The sequence below is a fragment of the Lepisosteus oculatus genome, chromosome 7, assembly GCF_040954835.1.
Source record: "Lepisosteus oculatus isolate fLepOcu1 chromosome 7, fLepOcu1.hap2, whole genome shotgun sequence".
NCBI classification, from domain to species: Eukaryota; Metazoa; Chordata; class Actinopteri; order Semionotiformes; family Lepisosteidae; genus Lepisosteus; species Lepisosteus oculatus.
In genome coordinates this window covers 47,982,037-47,999,747 of record NC_090702.1, presented here as the reverse complement: position 1 = coordinate 47,999,747, position 17,711 = coordinate 47,982,037, and the positions used below count along the sequence as shown (strand labels likewise).

Sequence of the window (17,711 nt, the reverse complement as noted above, 5' to 3'; positions counted from 1 at the left end):
GCCTCAGAGGTGTGACCCACGTTTCTAAAGGGTTTTCCCAAAAATGGTACCCAATAAAAACCTGGTGAATTAGCATCGCAGAAGGTGCTTTATAACTTTACTGGCTTATCACGGGAGGAAGCTTAATCCGGATTGCCCGACCAGTTCCGTTTCTTAAACATGCTGGTGGTTGCCTTTTAACTGTTGTGTTATATGAGTAAAATAGCACGTAGAGAAAAAAAAAGCAAATATTCCAATCCAGCAAGATTGTTGTTGTTGAATTAAAGCCCAGCCAGTCTTGAGTTGGGGACACATTCTGCTGGCAGTGTTCCTCCATGAGCACTTTTTAAAGGACATCAGCACCACCTGATGATTTCAGCACTGGGGTAACCCAGCACATCATTGCACAGGGGGAAACTCTGGAAACGGAAGGCGTCTTTTATAATTCAGCTGTGCTAGAATCACACACCACTCCCAGAGCGCAACTCTTAGACTTTAGATGCGTTAAGTGGTGTCCCCCTCATTTGCAATCGCTTTCAGCATGTAGGAAATGATGATCTCCAGGGAGATTAGTGACCTGTTCGTCTCATTAAACTCTCTCCCGTCTTTTCCTAAGTAATTGGGCCTGTGTCCTGTGAGCCAGCTTAAGCGAGGCAACAAGCCGAATGGGGTGTTTTGATTGTTGAGCTTGTAAAATACTGAATGGCATACGCAATGACATGGCTGTTGAACCCAGCAATGCTCTGGAGTGTGGGCTCATTGGTAAATGCGGGGAGTACATTTGCAAGAGATTTACATCATCTCTGCAGGCCGCACTCCTATTTCTTTAACAAAGTGTTTCGAAGGGCATACTGCACCTGCTCTCGCAGCTGACTTTGGATAGAAAACGTCCATGCTCCCTGCGGTAAGTCCAGAGATTTTCACAGAAGCCGTGAAAAACAGGCAAAGTGCAAAAGTGAAGTTTCTTGTGCGAAGGAAAATATTTCCCAACAGAGACAAAACATACAACCAAAAAAACAAAACAAAACTGCAGGTTCTCCATGAACTTCACAAGTAGCAGTTGTAGGAATACCGGTCCTACAACTAAAAACACTGTTACAGCACACAGATGAGGTTACACAGACAGAGTGACATAGAAACGTGCAGTTAATTGGAGCAACTATGCAATAGAGACCTCAGATGGAATACAAACCAGAAGAAATTGGGACCCCAGAAAGAGTGGCCTACTGTAAAAAATACTTTTAACGTGTGGCTTTGATGCAGCAGAAGGCAGACAATGCGGTACTGCCACCTGCTGGTCAGACAAATTACACTACACGGGAATTTCTTGACTGCAACTCGCCAATCTGAAATTGAAGATTGGAATGGCGATTTTGAAATTTAAATTTGGAGTAAAATAACTCATTATGAATTAGAAATGGTTGTAATTTTACTTTTCTATTTTTTTAACCATAACAGTAAACATATCACATTTGTTTGACCAGTAACGGCTTAAAATATTGACTATTACATTGGCTCTTTAAAAGACAACAACTGGGAGTGTTTTTTAAATAGGAGGGGACCGACTTAGTTTTTTTTTGTTTATTTTATAAATATTTTATTTAACTCACTGTAACAGGCTCTCTAGCAAAAGACACTATGCATTTGAACAGGAACGATCCATAATTATCAGAGAATAATTTCCATTTATCTGGAGCAAAAAAGAGTGAAGCATACCTCACTCAGCTATCCTGTGAATACATAATATATCATGGTAATTATGACATCTATCCATTGTCTAGCCGCTTTATCCAATACAGAATTGCGGCAGAGGCGGAGTCTATATTATGACATTAACTGAAATAAAAAATAAAAGCTATGTGCAATTCTCATTGTAGGATCTAATCTGTGGTATTAACATTGTGTTTGACGAAAACAATGTTAATATTGTAACGCCCTCGCCTGGTGGTGAGGAGGAAGCGCCCCTAGGCGCTCGTAGTACCGCTGGGCATGCTGGGAGTGGTAGCCGGGGAGAGTCTGAGGGTCAGCACGATGACCAGCGGCTGACCCTACCTGTGTAAATAATGTCCTAGTAATTCTAGTGCCCTGTGTAGTCCTGTAAAAGTGTAGTGTGTTGTTAGGTAATTACCACCCTAAATATGTGTACGTGTTCCGTCAGTCTCCTCATGTGTGTGTGTAGATTCTGTATTTGGTTTTTGAGTGGTTGTAAACGAATAAAGCTAGTGCTTGTTTGTTAATCACGTCTCCACTCGTTCTTGTTCTGAGAAGAACTTGCAAACGCTACATTTGTGTCAGAAGCGGGCAGAATGGACAACTCGTGGCAGACAGTACGCGATTCTAATAAGTGCCGGCTGACGCTGATACAAACAAAACTCATCGGCAGCGCACATAGGGAGCCTGAACAACTCCTTGGTGCGACAGGTGGCCACAGCCCTTACCAGGGCTATTCAATAGTGGTCCCGCCGGTAGAAGTGGGGCGACCGGCCGCTACTCCTGGTCAGCGAGTACCCCAGATAGAGGATACTCTCCCTGCTGGAGCCGATCGGCGATTCCCACACCCATCGGCGCGGGTGAGACCAGGTCGCTACAATGGGGAAGAGCTGTGGGAAATCTACGAGGCGCAGTTCCAGCTCGCGGCCCGGACGAATGGATGGAGCCGGGCGGCGGCGCTGGAAGGAGCGGCCTGCCAGGCGCTCCTGGACGTCCCGGAGGAGGACAGAGGCGAATACACGGCGCTGGCAGCGGCTCTCCAGCTGCGCTTCGGTGTGGAGGAGGCGCCGGACTTGATGCGGGAGAGGCTGGCCCTGCGGCGGCGCCAACCTGGAGAGCCACTGGGCCCGGTCGCCGCTGATGTCGCGTTCCTCGCCCGCCGAGGATACCCAACTTTCCCCCGGGAGGCGCAGCGGGAGATGGCTCTCCAGGCCTTTCTCAAGGCCCTCTCGCCCGAGGAGCTGCGGCGCCACGTGCAGCTGGCCGCGCCAACATCGCTGGAGCAGGCCTTGGCCCTTGCTACACGGGCTGAGGCCGTGTTCGGGGTGGCTGGAAGCGCCAGCAGACGCAGTGCGCCCTGCCGGCTGACCGAGACGGCGACGGAGGGATCCAGCGAGGGGGAAGAGGAGCCAGCCCGGGCAGCGACCCCCGCGGAACAGCCCCGCATGCTGATTTGCAACCGCTGCGGGAAGAGGGGACACCGAGCCCGGTTCTGCCGGGCACCCGAACCTCGCACTCCTCGATCGGCGTCGGGAAACGGGAACGGGGCGGCTCAACGCGGGGAAGGCCGCCCTTGAACAGCTCAACCCCTGCTCCGGAGAGCGCTGTTAAGACCGGTGCCCCTCACGCCACCGTGGGGCGAGTCGGCTGTAGCCGGGGCCTGTACCTCCACTGCAAAATCGAGGACCAACCCTGCCTGGCCCTACTCGACACCGGTTCATCGGTAACCCTACTCCGGCCGGGCGTCCTCCCCGACACCGAGGGCACCAACCCCCCAGGATGGGAGGCCTCCAGCCTGCGGCTAAGGACCGTGACGGGTCAGCTCGCTGCAGTCCGGGGGAAACAGGTGCTTGCCTTCCGTCTAGGTGCAGCGACGGTGCGCCACCCCTGCTACCTCGCACCCATCCAGGAGGATTGCATTCTGGGGCTGGACGTACTGCAGCGAGTGGGGGAAAGTTTGGACTTGAGCCGGCAGGAGTTGGTGTGGCAGGGGGAGCGACTTCACCTGGTGGAGGGCAGGCCCGGCGAAGCCCGAGGGACGCGGGCTTGCCAGAGCCGGGAGAAAAAGAGGCAGTGGCGGCGACGGCGGCGGCAGGAGTCGCCGGGGCAGACCAGGCCTGTGAGCCGGGGAGCGAGCGTGCCGGATCCTGCTCCCGAGTCAGCCGGGGGGCCAGACAAGGCGTTGCGTGTAAGCGAGGCGCGCCGTTGAGGATCTCTACCAGCGGAGCTGCGAGGGCCTCGATCAGGACCAGCGGCAGCGGCTCCAGGAGCTACTCGCCCAGAACGAGGATCTCTTTGCGGCGAGAGATGAGGACTGCACCCGCACTGCCCTGGTCCAACACGAGATCAACACCGGTGACGCTCGGCCCATCCGCATCCCACCGGGACGCATGATTCACGCCAAGCGGACCGCCGCCGAGGAAAAGATCCGGGAGATGGCCGCAGCGGGGGTGATTGAGCCCTCCGCGAGCCCGTGGTCGGCGCCAGCTGTACTGGTAAAAAAAAAAGACGGCTCGTGGAGGTTCTGCGTCAACTACCGCAAGCTGAACGAGGTCACCCGGAAAGATTCCTACCCCCTGCCGAGGATAGATGACGCCCTAGACTACATCACCGGGTCGACCTGGTTCAGCTCCCTGGACCTCCGCTGCGGCTACTGGCAGGTACCGCTTGCTCCCGATGCTCGCCCGAAGACGGCCTTTTCCATCGGCCAGGGCCTCTGGCAGTTTACTGTCATGCCTTTTGGCTTGTGCAATGCCCCGGCGACGTTCGAGAGGCTGATGGAGAGGGTGCTGGCATCTGTCCCGCGGAACCAGTGTGTGCTGTACCTGGACGATCTGCTGCTTCATGCCCGGGGCTTCGACCAGGCCTTGACAAACCTCCAGGCGGTGCTGGCCTGCATCTGCCGTGCTGGCCTGAGGCTCAACCCCCGCAAGTGCGAGCTCCTGCGGCGGGAGGTGACCTTCCTGGGACATGTTGTTGGACCGTGAGGGGTGGCTACGGACCCAGGTAAGGTCGCCGCAGTGAGGGGCTGGCCGACTCCACGCACCGTCGCGGAGCTGCGCAGCTTTCTGGGGTTGGCCTCGTACTACCGGAGGTTCGTCCGGGACTTTGCCAGCATCGCTGCCCCGCTGCACCGCCTCACCGACAAGGGCCGCCGTTTCGACTGGGACTCGGGCTGTGAGACTGCCTTTGGCCGGTTGCATGAAGCCCTGGTGGGGGCCCCCGTGCTGGTCTACCCTGACCCGCGGTTGCCGTATGTTCTCGATACTGACGCGAGTGACTCGGGGGTGGGCGCGGTGTTGGCGCAGGAGGGGCCGGATGGGGAGCCCGTAGTCGCCTACTATAGTCGGTCTTTGACTAGGCCTGAGCCGAACTACTGCGTGACCCGTCGCGAGCTGCTGGCGGTGATGGCGGCGGTCCACCACTTCAGGCCGTACCTGTTCGGGACCCGGTTCCGGCTGAGGACCGACCATGCGTCCCTCACCTGGCTGCTCCACTTTAAGGAGCCGGAGGGGCAGATGGCGCGATGGATAGAGATCCTGCAGGAGTACGACTTCACTGTCGTGCACCGTGCGGGGTCTCGCCATCTCAATGCTGACGCTCTCTCGCGGCGCCCCTGCGAGGCCGCGGACTGCCACCACTGCGCCCGGCTGGAGCAGCGTGAGGAGGCTGTCCGCACCGTGGCGGGGGTGAGCACCGCGGCCACGGCCCGGGAGGGGCCGCTGGGGGTGGGCCTGCCAGACCTGGCGCAGTGTCAGGCAGCTGATCCTGACGTGGGCCCGGTGCTCCGCTGGAGGGCAGCAGGAGTGCGGCCTACACGAGAGGAGCTCGCCCCGCACCCGAAGTCCGTCAAGGCCCTCTGCGCCCTGTGGGAGGCCTTGGAGGTAAAGGACGGGGTGCTGCGCCGGGGGTGGCGGGTACCCTCCAGTGGCGAGGTACGGTGGCAGCTAGTGGTGCCTCGGTCGCTCCGCGGGGCGGTGCTCCGAGCGGTGCACGGCCAGCCGGGCGTGGGGCACTTCGGCGGTAAAAAAACCCTGCAGCGTCTCCGAGGCCATTTTTATTGGGGTCTTTGCCACCGGGACGTGGAGCGGTACTGCCGAACGTGTGCGGTGTGCGTGGCGCAGAAGGGTCCCCCCGAGCGCTCCCGGGCCCCCCTCCAACAACACCAGGTGGGGGCTCCTATGGAGCGGGTGGGGGTGGACGTTTTGGGCCCGTTTCCGCGCACCGAGGCCGGGAACCGCTACGTCTTGGTGGCCATGGATTATTTTACGAAGTGGCCGGAGGCCTACGCCCTCCCGGACCAGAGTGCCCCCACGGTGGCCGATGCACTGCTGGAGGGGATGTTTGCCAGGCTGGGGGTGCCGGAGGAGTTACACAGTGACCAGGGGCGTAACTTCGAGTCCCAGAGTGTGCCAGCGCCTGGGGATCACTAAGACGCGGACCACACCGCTGCATCCCCAGAGCGACGGGTTGGTGGAGCGGTTTAATCGGACGCTCGCCACCCAGCTGGCCACCCCGGTGTCCCGGCACCAACGGGACTGGGACCGCCACCTCCCCCTTGCGCTCTGGGCGTATCGGACCGCGGTCCAGGAATCCACCGGGTGCACCCCGGCCTCGCTCATGCTGGGCCGGGAAATGCGAACACCGGTGGACCTGGTCTTCGGCCCGCCGCCCGGAGACGGGTCGGCACCGCCGGCTGGACCGGACTACGAGTGGGACCTGCGGCAGCGGACGCAGCGGGTGCACAGCTTCGCACGGACCCACCTGACACAGGCGGGGGTCCGGCGGAAGCGGTACTACGACCTGCGCTGCAGGGGGCCTGCCTTCCAGCCCGGGGACTCGGTTTGGGTGTACAACCCGCGCCGCCGCAAAGGCCTCAGTCCTAAGCTGGCGCCATCGTGGGAGGGGCCCGCTGAGGTACTCGGGGTGGTGGGCGAGGTCTGCTACTGTGTCCGGTTGCGAACACGGGGGAGAGTGGTGGTCCTGCACCGAGACCGCCTGGCCCCCTACCGGGCCCGGGAGGAGGAGCCGTGTGGGGAGGCTCCAGAGGAGCAGCCGGGGCCGGAGCCGGCCGATAGTGGGGCGTCCGTGGATCGCCAGCCGTCACCGCGGCGCAGCGGCCGCTCACGCAGGGTTCCGCAGCAGTTGGCCGCATACGAGTACAGCCTGAGGGGGGTGTTCGACGTTGGCGAGACGCCAGACGCTTCAGGTGGGGGCAGTGTAACGCCCTCGCCTGGTGGTGAGGAGGAAGCACCCCTAGGCGCTCATAGTACTGCTGGGCATGCTGGGAGTGGTAGCCGGGGGAGCTGACCAGCGGCTGACCCTACCCGTGTAAATAATGTCCTAGTAATTCTAGTGCCCTGTGTAGTCCTGTAAAAGTGTAGTGTGTTGTTAGGTAATTACCACCCTAATTATGTGTACGTGTTCCGTCAGTCTCCTCATGTGTGTGTAGATCCTGTGTTTGGTTTTTGTGTGGTTGTAAACTAATAAAGCTAATGCTTGTTTGTTAATCGCGTCTCCACTTGTCCTTGTTCTGAAAAGAACCTGCAAACGCTACAATATACATCCATCACAAAATCTGTAAATCACGTAATGTGGATTGCGACAACATGGAAATGCACAGTTGTATCCCAACCTGTATTCCCTGGAAATCTGCACCAAATGGGATACATCACCGATTCTCCTAGTAGACACCTTACCAAAAACGCCTCCCTGTCTACTGCCTGATACAGATCCCGGGAGGGGCCATCAGTAGGAAGAAAAAGTTATCGAGGGAACGATTTACAATTCATGCGCACGAAACAACTAAATCGTTCCCTCGTGTTCTTTAATCCATAAGCACGAAATAATGTTTTCTAACTCTTTTCTTCGCAACTGATCAACAATAAAGCCAATCACTTTTTCTGTGTCTGCAAATCGCCATCGCTACAGCAGCGTCAGTTAGGCTTTATTGTACTGTGTGTAACTGTCTGATATAGCGTTGTAAGGAGCTGGGGATAATGCTGGTGTTTTAGAAGCTACTGTATGTGCGATGACCGTGACACGAAGGGGAGAGTTAGAAAACGTTATTTCGTGCACACGTATCAAAGAAAACGAGGGAACGATTTAGTTATTTCGTCCACACCAATTGTAAATCGTTCCCCTCGATATAACTAGTTCGTGCGCACGAATTGTAAATCGGTCCCTCGATATAACCTTTTCTTACCGATGTCCCCTCCCGGGCTACGTAGCCTGAACCGACCGAGAATGCGAGCTCTCTGTCATCAGAGCTACAGCAACTGAACGTCCCATTTACGGTTGTGAAACAGTGATTACCACTAACTCCATAGTAAACGGCTACAAAAATGGGGCAAATCAGATTCAAGATTTAATCATCTTCACCTCCGAATGCAATACGTCTGTTCTTTTATTCTCTCCAACACTTTCGTGGACTAATAATTAGTCCCAAATCTAGACGTCTGGTTTAAATGTTCAAATGATCAACATACAAGGTTACCCACTAAACATACTATATAGTTCAGGTGGCCAGCTGCATCAACCTGCAGAGGCTCCAAAGGAACAAGGAATAGGTTTATCCATGCTTTATTCCAGGCAGGTGACACCTGAAGAAGGCTCCACGGCCGAAACGCGTTTTCTTTCTCTTTTCAGCATGGAATAAACCTATTACTTGTTCCTTTGCAATGTGCATATATATGTGCGCAGATACACACACAATTGAGTGTCCAAGCCCTGTCTGCTTTAGAGAGAGTACAGAATGCTAATCGGTAATCTAGGTTAGTAAATCAATAAAGACAAAACCATCCACAGCCAAACCAAGAAACTGCATTGTAGTACAACTGATCCACCCCAGGGTTAAATCTAATCAAACATACATGGGAAAACATTTCCCTATTCTTAACAAGCCATGACTAAACTAACAGATTTTTTTTAGTCAGCTGAATAAGCAATAAGAGGAGATCAGAATTTCCAAACAAGACCGCAACTCCTTGGATACTAAATCTCAAGAATATGCTCATGACCCAGACAGAATCAGGCTTCAAGTCTAATTTTCAGTAGGAGGTTTCTGATGAAGAGATAGGAAGGAGGACAAACCTCATTGTCTGGTCTTGCACGTCTCTCCTTTATGCCATGATCCATTCCTGAAGAGTCCGTCTTAACCAACTCCCCACCCCACGAATGACTCACCACTCCCCAGGAGTCAGGTTTTAACAGCTGATTTAATAGCAAAATGCATTGAATCCGAGTATTTCATGAGGGCTCCTCGTGATCACCTAAGGAGGAGTGCAGTTTGAGCAGGATCTCCCTGCTGATGTTGAAATCAGTTTAACCTCAGGAATGCAGGAGAATTATTTATTGAAAAAACCCAACTAAAAACAGGCACGTAAAAAACAGACAGCAGTCTGCCTCTAACAGGCGGTCCAGGCGGGTAGAGAACTGGCGGGGGTGGCACTGGAAAGCACAGAACAGTGCAAGAAGCTCGGCGTGGCTCCGCGCCCGTATCCGTTGGCGCCGTCCTCTCACAGGGTGCGGACCATCATGCGCGTGGCCCGGGCGGAGTAGGGGGCGGGGCCCCTCCAGGTGAGCCAGTGCAGGCCTGAGGCCCAGCCCAGGTGGCTACCCCGCGGGTGCCAGTCCCCGTTCAGGCTGGCCGAGCCGCAGCGGCTGAACCACCAGCCGGCGCCCCCCTCCTCCCGGCTGCAGCTATCCACGGCCACGTCGCCGAAGATGCAGGGCGAGCAGCCGTCGTGGTCCCGGTCCTCCGTGCTGAAGCCGGCGCCGGCCTGGTCTATCCCGCTGTACGCGCCTCGGATAGCGTCGCCTACGGGCGGGAGAGAGCAGGAGAAGAGGAGTTTCGCAATCGGCTTGAACACGGATCGTACTCCAACACCCTGGTCATAATAATAATATTGTTATTATTAATTGCTTACACTTATATAGCGCTTTTCTGGACACTCCACTCAAAGCGCTTTACAAGTAATGGGGATCCCCTCCACCACCACCAGTGTGCAGCCCCACCTGGATGATGCGACGGCAGCCATAGTGCTCCAGTACTCTCCCCACACATCAGCTATTAGTGGGAATGACAAGTGGGGAGGAGAGCAGAGTAATGTAGCCAATTCATAGATGGGGATTATTAGGAGGCCATGATTGGTAAGGGCCAATGGGAAATTTGGCCAGGACACCGGGGTACACCCCTAGTGGTCATGACAGCACCACTCCAACTCCACCGTCCTCTGACTCGCCAACAAGGACTCAGTCCACATAGAAGGCGAGAAGGCTGGGGACTGTCACAGGAAGTAGGATGGACCTCATTTTGAAGGATCAAGGTGCGAAAGGACACCTTTTCCTGTAGGCTTTGTGAAAATAGTGTGTGTAGAGGTTCCCAATTTATATTTTACAGCACATAATAAAAACCTCTGTGTGCTCTGCTTTCAAAGCAGCAATACAAATGTTTGTTGTAGAAAAAAAAAAAAAACACTTGCTTGACAGTTTTCTAGCTTGACCTAAAGCAAGCTGTTGGGGTTGTGGCTCTTGGAAGCCGAGAAGGCAGTTAGAGCAACAATTCCAAACTCCTGTCCAATCTCAGCCTGTAGAGCTGTGCAGTGTTTACTACAGGCCCCTCTCCCTTGCACCCTCACGGCCCGGTTCAGGCACAGATTCCGGACAGTCCTGTTCGCACGGCGGTCAGAAACGCGAACACCCGCACAGAGAAGAAAGCGTGTTGGAGTAAGGCGTAATGCTGAAGTCGCTGCTCTGTTTGTTGATAATCCCTTCCCTCCCCCAACCCCCAAAGACTCCTAGTGGGAACACGTGGCAGTAGTGTCCGCAATAATGGAATCATGGGTCACGGTGGGGGAGAACCGGTTTAAAACTCTACAGAGAGTCGAGTTACCTGCGGTGCCCCTGTAGGTGCTCACGCTCAGCCGGTAGGCCGAGGCCTCGCTGCCCAGCTTGAAGTCCGCGTACTCCGCAAAGGCCGCCCCCCCCTCGAAGTCCCACAGGTCGACGCGGAGCACGGAGCGCCGCCGCCGGCCGCGCGTCAGCTCCCACACGCGCTGCAGGCCCAGCCAGTGGTCCCCTGCCGGCCAGCGAGAGGGGGAGGGAGAGAGAGAGAGCGCGTGTGAGCCGGGGCGAGCGAGACCCCGTGGCGCGGCCGACCTCCCGCCAGCGTCCGGCCCGCTTACCCCGGAGGTCCCCGAAACCCCACTTGTACTCCTTCCAGTTCCTCCTGAAGGACAGGTGGCCCCCGCTGCGCTTCTGGAACACCGTCCACCCCCCGTCCGAGCGCATCTCGCAGTACACCTGGAACACACGCCGTTATCGCCTGGGCACCCCACACAGGAAACCAGACCAGACCAGGCCACACGGACAGTCTACAGCCAGCACAAAGGCTACCAGCCAGAGGAGGCCCAGAGAGTGCGTTTGACTGCTCGTAGCTTATAAGAATTCCTCACACTTACACAGCACTTTTCTGGACTCTCCACTCAAAGCCCTTTACAGGTAATGGGGGCTCCCCTCCACCAGTGTGCAGCCCCACCTGGATGATGCGACGGCAGCCATAGTGCACCAGTACGCTCCCCACATACCAGCTCTCAGTGGGGAGGAGAGCAGAGTGACGAAGTTTACAGATGGGGGTTATTAGAAGGCCATGATTGGTAAAGACCAGCGGGGAAATTGGGTAAGACACCAGGGTAACACCCCTACTCTTTTCAAGAAACGCCCTGGGATTTTTAAATGACCAGGGAGAATCGGGATGGTTTTACATCTCATCCGAAGGACGGCGCTTTTCTTTACAGTATAGTGTCCCCGTCACTATACTGGGGCATTAGGACAAACAGACCACAGGGTGAGCAGCCCCTACAGGCCCCACTAACACCTCTTCCAGCAGCAACCTTGGCTTTCCCAGGAGTCTCCCATCCAGGTACTGACCAGGCTCACACCTGCGGAGCTTCAGCGGGCTGCCAGTTCTGAGTTGCAGGGCGATATGACTGCTGGCCTTAAGGTTCAGATGCTTCTTAGATGAGAAAGAGCACTGGGTATCAGTGTTGAAAGGGTACCGAGGGGGACGGCACACCAGACTGTTCAGTCCACACTAGGAGGTTGCTGGTTCAAATCCTATCTTTTGACACTACTGCTGTATCGCTGAACAGGGATCTTTACCCAGAATTCAACACCAATCCAAACTCCATAAGCTGGAGGGAGGCATGGCCCATACCTGGAATGGGCTTCTCACTCCAGGGGGCTGAATGAAGTACACTCCACTGGAGGCTCCAGGCGAGACACTTTTGATGTGGGAACAGTCCCTCCCTGCAAAACAGAATCATCTCATCACAGAGGATGGGTAAAGACCATAAGTATAGCACAGAAAACAGGGGTCTTTATTCCTGGCCATTGACGGGACCACATCTACATGTTCAACAGAGCTGGGTTCTTAATGTCACAAGCCAGGTATAAGCTGGTTTTTGACAGGAGCAGCTCTTAAACTGGTACCGTCTCATGTGCCGGAACTGAGACCTAGAAAACAAATGCTGCCCCCGGAACAGGATTGGAGACCCCCTGACCTAAAAGGTGACCTGGGCCAATCACTGAAGGTCACCAAGGCTGGACAGTAAAAGGCTTTGGGATAAAACAGGCTATAAAGATTAACGCACAAGAACTACCAATTCAATTTCTACAGGACATGCAATGCAGTGGCTTTAGGAGGAGTGAAGAGACAGACTGCATCAGGCAGCGCAGGAGTTTGTGAATAAGAACAAACTGTAAGCGTACCTTGCGAGACTGGTGTTCTTTGCTTGTTCTGCAAGAAAACAAGAGCAGGAATGAACCCCAGACCTCCCTGAATCTTCTCCTGTCTGCACACACCCCTCTGCAAGCCTCTCATTCATTTAAGAATGGTCCTCTTTCATACGCGGAACCTTTCTGCTACCATCTTTAGTGCAGTCGCCATTTAAATCTTGGGATTGTGCAGGCACTCGTTTGTGAAAGATGACAGGATATCAGTTTCCATAACATGGTCGGGAGCTTGTTCCTGTCACGGACGTCCAAAGGGACTAACCGTGGGGAGCAGGAGAGCGGAAAAAGACCCATATGCGTAGCGGCGAGACGGGAAAAAGGCCCGGGCTCATAGTGCAAAGAGTTCAGGAATGCCGTATAGAAACCTATGCCCTCAGGGAGCGGACGTGGGGCGCCCTGGTGCTAGGCGGATCTCAGGACATCCGAACGTCAATGCTGAGCGAGGACAGAGTGCAAGACCCGGAAATATATAGCCCAAGGGAAAGAGAGGGACAGGAAGGACAGCAGCCCGGAAACTAGGGACAGGACAGAGAAGGAGCGCCCTCTGGCTGCAGAGGGCGTGACAGTTCCAGACCCCAACAACACTCGCTCGAGTCACACCCAGCCCCTGTAGTGTACGGCTACCCTCCAGCCACCTGGATTGCGTCAACGGCAGTTTCTACTGCTCCCCCAGCAGGCAGGTCCTCACCTGAGCTTCACTAGTGAGGCTGCAGAGACAAAGCAGTACTCCCCAGCCAATCAGATTCCACGCTCCAGCCATGATCTGAAAGAGACAGCAGGGCAGGGCTCTGGTCACAGAAGCACAGGAATCCTTCACCTGGACCAGGCTGCCAAGGGAAAGCTAGGAGGGGAGGGAGGTGGAAAGACTATCTCCCCCAGAACAGTCCGGAGAGCCAGTCTCGCACTGTGGAGGCCACGTTGGCTGTTGCTAGGCTGGATAGCAAGGCTCCACCATTAAAAAATGAGAGGAAAGAAATAGCAGACTCGGCTGCTGTTGAGTCCGAGGTGCGGGTAAGGTAACGATTAGGATCCCTGGCCAAACGGGATTTACACCCTTACGCTACTAAAGGTTAAGATCAGGGATTGTCTTCTTTGCAGGCTCCGTGCTATTAGCTCATGTCTTGCCACTCTCCAAGATGTTAGATCTGTGCAACGCTGAAGAGATTGGAGAACCTGTCCAGTGAAAGACACCCCCCAGTCATGGTCATTGGGTTCTCTGCCCCTTCTCTGACCCACATCCTTCTTGCCCAGTTATTCCACGTTCCACATCCTTTCCCTTTCCTGTTCGACTGCACCATCGAAAACGTTCAACACCCTAGATAGGTTTAAAACCCTTCCTCAGACTCAAGCCTCCTTACTGGAGTTGTCTGGACAGCTCCTGTTTCTTCATGGAAGAGTTCCTGCTCCGACATGCACGGTCAGCTGGGGATCTTACATAGACAGGCATTTCTTCTGAAATCAAGTCATCCAACTGACCTGTTTATGTCCCGGAGCCTCACTATCAACAAAGCCCCTATTTCCCCCATTGGCAATCCTCTAGTTCTAGTTGTTGTTTCTGTAACCTTGTACACCACAAGAAAGACTTGCCCATCTAGAACTACTTGGTTACCCATTTTATGGATGGAGACCGCATCGGGAATGTTATTGTGGGCATCACCCCTTGAGTGGCCATCAGAAGAGATTCGTTTTGGCCATGGATAGAGTCTTCTCATATACAATTTGCAGAGTTCCACCAGGCCCCAAAGATAAGAATTTCCAGTGCCTGTATCACTTCTGCCTCATTTGTTCCAGTATTAATTAATACAGAACTTTGTGCTTCCTCAAGTCTGAGGCACGCTGCATGTTCCTTTCTTGGTAAACACTTGAGAGAAATGCTTAAGATAGCCACTCTTATCCTTTATAGGTCTCTTGCTGTCGCAATGTTGGAAAACATTTAAATCTCCACTGTAGGACATCTCTCTGCGTTTCTAATCTCCTTCAGAACCGCTATGTTTAACTCTCCCATACCCGCTACACTCTGGAGCTCGTCTTCAGCACACAATACGCGCAAAGGTCTACGAGTTAAGAGGTTATTAACAGTGTACGTTTTTTTTTTAAAAGGAAAAATTTGGTCAAGTCGACCCATTTAGATTCAGAATTAAAGAGCAACTTGCAATTATGTTCTTTATATCAGTTATCACCTTTGCATGCCTAAACCACACAGAAGCAACCTATTAACAACTAAATATCGTTAGGATATGGGTCTCTCTAAAATAAAATTGGAACACGGAAGACGGGTTAGGACGAACCAGCTTGCTAACCAATGTCGTCGGTTTACGCCCCAATTGCCAATCAATGAATTTAGAGACCCCCTTAACGCATCCGTTTTACTTTAACTCCCCAAAAGCACTCAGCCCTTTCCAGCCGGGCGAAGATCGTCCGGCCCCGAAAAAAAAAGCACATTGAGGCAAGAGCAAAAAAAACAAAATAAATCAAACACACCGAGGCTCTCCGAGACCGTGCTCCCAGCTAATTAGACCTTTAAGACGGGCGAGTTGTTGTATACATCGCTAAGTAGTGCTGGGCGATAATTCGATAACGATAATTATCGCGATAAAAATTTTCCTCGATATAAATTTAACAAAAGTTCGATAAATGTTCGATATAAGTTGCTGGTTTGCGTATGCGCACAAAATACTGCGCAAGTGCGCGTGCATGTTGCAGACCGGGCAGCTAACGTGGTGGTGTTAAAAAATAAATAAAAAAATAACGTGGTGTTTACCCACACGGTGGTGGCTGACAGGAATGTAGCTTAGACTAGAGTGGAGAAATGAGCGACACTGAAGCAAATGTAGTGACGACCAACGACCAGCTCGAAGGACGATGACATTGTCAAAGGAAAAGGTCATTCAACTCCGGTAATCTGGAGATATTTTGGCTTTTTCCGATCAGACATAAAACAGAGCACTTTAAACTTTGCAGTCTGAGCCATCTTCTATGTGCTCATTATCACACTGCAGTATTTAATTTTTCTATTAAGATATCCATTTTGTAAAATCTTACTCATGCATATTTTGACATAAAAAAAGACTTGAATACTCTCTATTCATTTGTTTAATGTTTCTGCTGTTTGGCAAGTGTTTGTTGCGTTCTTAAAATAAAGAGTTGTTTAATTTTCCAATTAACTGTTTCTTCAACTTTCACTCAGGAGAAAAAAAATCTGCCTTTAAACTAAAAGAAATAGTGATTTGAGATTTATCGTGATAATTATCGATATCTACTGATATGAAAATTTTTATCGTGATAATGTTTTTTGGCCATATCGCCCAGCCTTACCGCTAAGCAACACTTACTTGACAGATTTTCTTTCCGCGACACGGGTTTTACACGGAAATTTGCTGCAGGCTGACACCGTGGTATCCAGCTCACCTCGCGGATCTGCGCAGACGGCTCTGTTCGGCGTCCAAACCTGAAGAAATTTAAAACTCCCAACCGCTCTTTCTCCCTCAGTCACCCTCGGTGTTTAGAGAGAGCCCATTTTCCAGCACTTATCACCTGCGTGTGGGCCGGACCCACCCTTTTTTCATCAAGTGGGGGCGGTTTAATAACACTAAAAATATGCAGTTAATTTCAGATGGGGTTACTATCTCCTAACCGTCCTCCCTCGATCGCCCCCGACGAGTTGTTAATGACAGCAATTCCGATAAACAAGTTTACCAGGACGCAAGAAGTTACCCGTGATTTCATCATGTGCTGTCGTTTAAAAAAAACAACTCAAACTTTTTCTGGAACAGGTCCGAGACCTCCAAGCGCCGTATAATGCCATATTACTGTAGGAAAGTTTCTAGTTTCAGGAGACTATAATACAGAAAGTAATAAAGAAACCATAACCAAGTAATCAAGTTTAAAACACAATGGCATCATTAATGGTAAATTTATTCGTGATGATTAACATAGGACGATGTTAATACAACAGTTTTGATGATTAATGAGAATAGTATCTGAAAGGTTTAGCTGGATTAATTATAGGTAAAAGGTCTCAATTATTATATTACTAGCGGCTCTGGTTTGAAGATCTGGTAGAGCCCGCAACAGGAGTGGCTGATTGGTGTAAACAGGTGGGATGGACTTAGAAAAAACAAACGGAAGAATAGTCAGATATTCAAGAAAAATGACAAAACTTATTCATAGTACGCATCACTCAATAACACACACTATCCAAAACACACAACACTTCTTAATACACACACTATCCAAAACACACAACACTCGCTAACACAAATCTTCAAAGAAATCCTGACCGTTGCATGTTGTGTGCTGTTGTTGTCCACCCCTGCCAAGTTCACAACATTCCGTTTTATTTTCTTAGACAGCAGAAAACGCTTTAAACAAAGTTACATAATTGTTTCAGGGCATTAGTTGAAAATGTTTTTCCTTTCCATTGAAAAGTGGGGGACGCAGCACGGCCGGAGGCGTGTTTTGAATTTCATCTCGAGTGTTTGGACAACGCACAGCAATTATATAGTATATTATAGGAACAAGTAATAGGTTTGTTCCATGCTGAATAGAGAAGAGAGAAAACACGACGTTTCAGTTGTGAAGATAGTAATATAAACACTACAACGGGGCACTTTTCTAAAAACAACCTGCAGCACTTCACTGTTGTGCGAGTTGATTTGTTTCTACATTCAAGTCAAGCCGACACCTACACACCGCAGGCCCTGAGAACAGCTGAGTGCCGACAGTGTCACGGTCAGCGCAGGGCTGCAGCGGGAACACAGCCCCGCACTCCGCCGACACCCTGACTGGTGGCTCGTCCCGGAAATCACTCTCCCTCCCCTTTCTCAATTCAATTCAATTCAATTCAAGGTGCTTTATTAGCATGACCGATAGGTACAATCAGTGTTGCCAAAGCAAATAAAAATAATAAAATTAACATAGAACAAAACAAAAGATAGAAGTAAAATAAAATCTACAGACATGTTACAGACATTTACAACAAAGACATATTATATAATATCGACAATATCGACTTTCTCTCTGACTCCTCTCTCTCCAGCCTCATGGTCCGGAGTCTGGTGGTAAGCGAGAGGAGTTACGGGTCTCTGCGTCAACCTGTCCGTCTCTTCCTCCCCTGGCCGCCGGCCTCCTCTTGCTCATTCTTTATCGGCACCAGTTCGTTTTCTTCCCCCGAGTGCCCTTTCTCTCCACCACCCTCTTACTGCCTCCCGCTTTCTCTCTCGAAGCTC

General features: G+C 52.2%; 1 protein-coding gene across 3 annotated transcripts; it reads right to left on the bottom strand.

The window, feature by feature from the left end:
- Nucleotides 1-8,887: 8,887 nt before the first annotated feature.
- LOC102696328 (angiopoietin-4-like) lies at nt 8,888-16,154 on the bottom strand. 3 transcript variants are annotated; one of them, XM_069192613.1, is made up of 7 exons: nt 15,816-16,154; nt 13,172-13,246; nt 12,460-12,487; nt 11,906-11,997; nt 10,875-10,992; nt 10,583-10,768; nt 8,888-9,508 (listed from the first exon to the last, which is right to left on the bottom strand). In XM_069192613.1, the coding sequence occupies exons 2-7, from the start codon at nt 13,241-13,243 to the stop codon at nt 9,207-9,209; spliced, it is 798 nt and encodes a 265-aa protein (XP_069048714.1). In that variant the 5' UTR covers nt 13,244-13,246; nt 15,816-16,154; the 3' UTR covers nt 8,888-9,206. The 3 variants fall into 3 exon arrangements, with proteins under 3 accessions (XP_069048714.1, XP_069048715.1, XP_069048716.1); XM_069192614.1 differs by having other exon boundaries at nt 15,892-16,154; XM_069192615.1 differs by lacking the exon at nt 15,816-16,154 and adding an exon at nt 14,965-15,052.
- Between the last annotated feature and the right edge of the window lie 1,557 nt (nt 16,155-17,711).